This window comes from Mycetomoellerius zeteki, unplaced genomic scaffold (genome assembly GCF_001594055.1).
Source record: "Mycetomoellerius zeteki isolate Tzet28-1 unplaced genomic scaffold, Tzet1.0 scaffold145, whole genome shotgun sequence".
In the NCBI taxonomy this organism is placed as follows: domain Eukaryota; kingdom Metazoa; phylum Arthropoda; class Insecta; order Hymenoptera; family Formicidae; genus Mycetomoellerius; species Mycetomoellerius zeteki.
Genome location: NW_017256393.1, coordinates 943,050 through 946,665, shown reverse-complemented (window position 1 = coordinate 946,665; position 3,616 = coordinate 943,050). Strand labels below are relative to the sequence as shown.

Below are 3,616 nucleotides of genomic sequence, written 5' to 3'. Positions count from 1 at the left end.
TCGCAGCCGCAGTAGTTACGCTTATAATTGCACGTCGTCACGCCAAATGTCGAGCTAAGCTTGCCGGACTGGCTACTCCGGATCCAGAAGCATCCAAGGACTACCAAGATCTATGCAGAGCGAGAATGCAAGCGAAACAACCGAGTGAAAAGTTGGAATCGCCACGTATTACAAGCTTGTCGCGCGAAAATGAATCTACTAATCTATCCTCCAATCGATCCAGCACATCCTCTTGGGGCGAGGAACCTGCTCTCACCAACATGGATATATCAACCGGTCACATGGTTCTCGTAAGCATAAATAATAAAATAGGGAAAAAAACTAAAAAGAAATATTTTGAATATTAGAAGAATTTTAAATATGACTTTCCGAAGTTTTTGTCGCGCTTCATTAATTTAAAATGAATCGTACTATTTCATGTTGATATTTCTCGCTCTATATCAAACTCGTATTTGCAGAGATACATGGAGGATCATTTGCAAAATAAGGATCGTCTGGATCAGGAATGGGCGGCATTATGTGCTTACGAAGCTGAACCATCGTCCACGGAGATCGCGGAGAGCGAGGCGAATGTCAAGCAGAATCGTCCCAACGCGGCACTTCCCTATGATCACTCTCGAGTAGTCCTCAACGATCTAGCAAACGCTAATAATTCCGACTACATAAATGCTTCCACAATCGTAAGTATTTCTATGATATTATTCTTTACATTATTCCTTCAGTGAATCCTCCTGAAGCCTGAACATTTCTTTTTTTTAAACTAGGTATATTTTATATATCTAATCATATTAAACAAAATTCGCAGAACACGGCGAATGATATAAACTGTCATTCTCTCTTTCATTGTAATTTATAAGAATATATGTATATAGTTTATTACTATATGTTATATATATTACATATGTTGGAATTATATAATATTATATAATATTTTGTTTATTATAAATATTTATTATAAATTAGAATACTGTAGTCAAGTGCGTAATGTTCTGTAAAATAGGATTCAGGAGGATATTTCAATACGCGAAGAATTCAATATAATAATCTAAGAAATGAAAGATTTTCTAATTACTCCATGCAATCGTTGCAAGGTAATTTGTGTAAAAATAAAATAAATATTTTCGTTTTCACGATAACGTTGCTGAAATACGTACGACATTCGGTTTTCCGGCTGTCATCGCAATATATACATATAGAAGTCGGTAAGTTCAGTCGATGGGCATGTCAAATTGATCGTTAAAAAATCGCAAAATCGTCCTCGGCACAATTTGTAATGCTAGCGCTTGCGGTAGATATCTTTTTTTTTTTTTTAAATTAATGCATCATAATCTTAACACAAGCGAACGAACTAGCATGTTTATCGAGAGAGCAAGCTTTGTATTTTTTAATTGCACAGTTGACAATGTATAATCATATTATGTTTATTGATATGTCAGTGTCGTAAATGAGAAACTCAAAGAAAAAGTGAAAACTAGCAATAGAAATTGAATTTTCACACTTATTCGCTACAATTAAACACCCATGACTGGAAACAATGCTTTAAATCAATAGAAAAAAAGAATGAAAATTCTTTACAGGTATTGAATTCGAACTGTGATTATAAGTTTACTAAAATTACGCTTCTTTATTTTAATAAGAATCAGGAAGGAAACAACAAACAATTTTTTCAATAAACCTAATTTATTACAACGTTTACAATGGACCGAGCGTTTAACGAACTTTTTTGTGAAAGCCACAATATCATTTGTTCGTTGCAGACGGATCACGATCCTCGGAATCCGGCTTACATAGCCACGCAAGGGCCATTACCGCAGACTACGGCTGATTTCTGGCAATTGGTTTGGGAACAAGGCAGCGTGGTAATTGTTATGCTGACACGACTTACCGAAGAAGGCCGTGCCATGTGCCATCGTTATTGGCCCGAGGAAGGATCGGAGCTCTATCACATCTACGAAGTGCATCTGGTGTCGGAGCATTTTTGGTGCGATGATTATCTAGTGCGCTCCTTCTACCTGAAAAATCTGCGCACTTGTGAGACTCGTACTGTCACGCAATTCCACTTCCTCTCCTGGCCGGAGAACAGCGTCCCGTATTCTACAAAGGCTCTGCTCGAGTTCCGTAGGTTTGTGTCGATTTAACTGTTTACTGGTATTTTGTAGGGATATGCGACTCTTTTATTATTACATAATTCATATTACCTCCACATATCATTACATAATAATTTATTATATTTATACCGTAAAACTGTTTAAAAGATTATTATTTAATTATACATATATCTATATAAAAACATCAAATCGAAATATTTAATTGAAAACACTGCATTTTGTACACAATTATTTATATATTAATTAAAAATCCAAGAAAAAAGAATGATAAATACTATTTTACATATATATATATATATATATCTAAAAATAAATTTTTAAATTATTTCGATTTTTTCTTTTTTAGGAAAGTTAATAAATCATATCGTGGAAGGTCTTGCCCGATAGTCGTGCATTGCAGGTATTTATATTTTTGTATTAAGTATTTAAAATATCAGTGTGACGTTCAGTGTATCCTACTTAATCATATCACAGTGATGGAGCTGGACGAACTGGTACTTACTGCTTGATCGACATGGTCCTAAACCGTATGACGAAGGGAGCGAAGGAAATTGATATCGCAGCTACTCTCGAGCATATTAGAGATCAAAGACCCGACATGGTTGCTACGAAACAACAGTTCGAGTTCGTCCTGATGGCAGTGGCGGAAGAGGTACATGCGATTCTCAAGGCTTTACCCGTATCGTCAAATGAGAAATCCGTTACGGCTACCAGTTCTTCGCCACCGACGAAATCGGAGCAGTGAAGCTAAAGTTACGACGCAAATTTAATCCTGAACAGTATAAAATTGAGGCTTAACAACATCTTATTAATTTTAATAAGTTTAGAAAGTCAGAATTTTTTATTTTTTCATGTTTGTTTATAAATTTTCTAAAAAAATGAAAAAAATTTATTTTTTTAAATGAAATGTTTGAAGCTCTGTTCTTCAAAATTTAGTTGCAAAAGAGATGTACGAGAAATCTGATTGTCTAATTACTTGTCAGCTCTCTATTCTATACTGTTCAGGGTTAAAATAATTATAATCAAGACGCGCGAACGAGGATAAAAGGTATCTATTCTATTAATTTCGATGTTTCATGAAAAAGCTAAATACTTTTACTAGCTGTTTACTACGATGTACCCTACTGGAGTAAAAAGTGAATCAATCGGTTGTTGGAATTTCGTTGGAATTTTCTACACGCTCGGTACTTCCCGATTGACCCGCACCTTCGCGTAATTAGTTTTAGAATGCACCGTCGCGAGCTTCTTTCGTATTCCGATTGTATTTCCCCAAAATACGAAAAGAATGATAGTCGATTTAAACTTCTATAATGACAAATATATAATGACATATATATCGGAGAGAATTATTAAGTTAAATACACTTTTAATTTAAGAACAATATGTAAAGAGAGGGAAAGTAAGAGCGATACTTGTATATGTTAAGACAGCTTGAAATATTAACGTGGTGCATAAATCTTAATCTTTTCTTTTACTGATGTAAAATGGTACTGTTTTATTATATCAAC

At 34.6% G+C, this 3,616-nt stretch overlaps 1 protein-coding gene across 1 annotated transcript in view; it reads left to right on the top strand.

The window, feature by feature from the left end:
- IA-2 (tyrosine phosphatase IA-2) overlaps window positions 1–2,909 on the top strand; it is a 15,368-nt gene extending 12,459 nt beyond the window's left edge. The window contains exons 15-20 of the mRNA XM_018462471.1: window positions 7–290; window positions 459–680; window positions 1,197–1,202; window positions 1,758–2,122; window positions 2,455–2,508; window positions 2,583–2,909. Coding sequence (XP_018317973.1) covers window positions 7–290; window positions 459–680; window positions 1,197–1,202; window positions 1,758–2,122; window positions 2,455–2,508; window positions 2,583–2,853 — 1,202 coding nt within the window. The 3' untranslated portion in view covers window positions 2,854–2,909. The remainder of the gene's footprint in view (window positions 1–6; window positions 291–458; window positions 681–1,196; window positions 1,203–1,757; window positions 2,123–2,454; window positions 2,509–2,582) is intronic.
- Window positions 2,910–3,616: the final 707 nt, after the last annotated feature.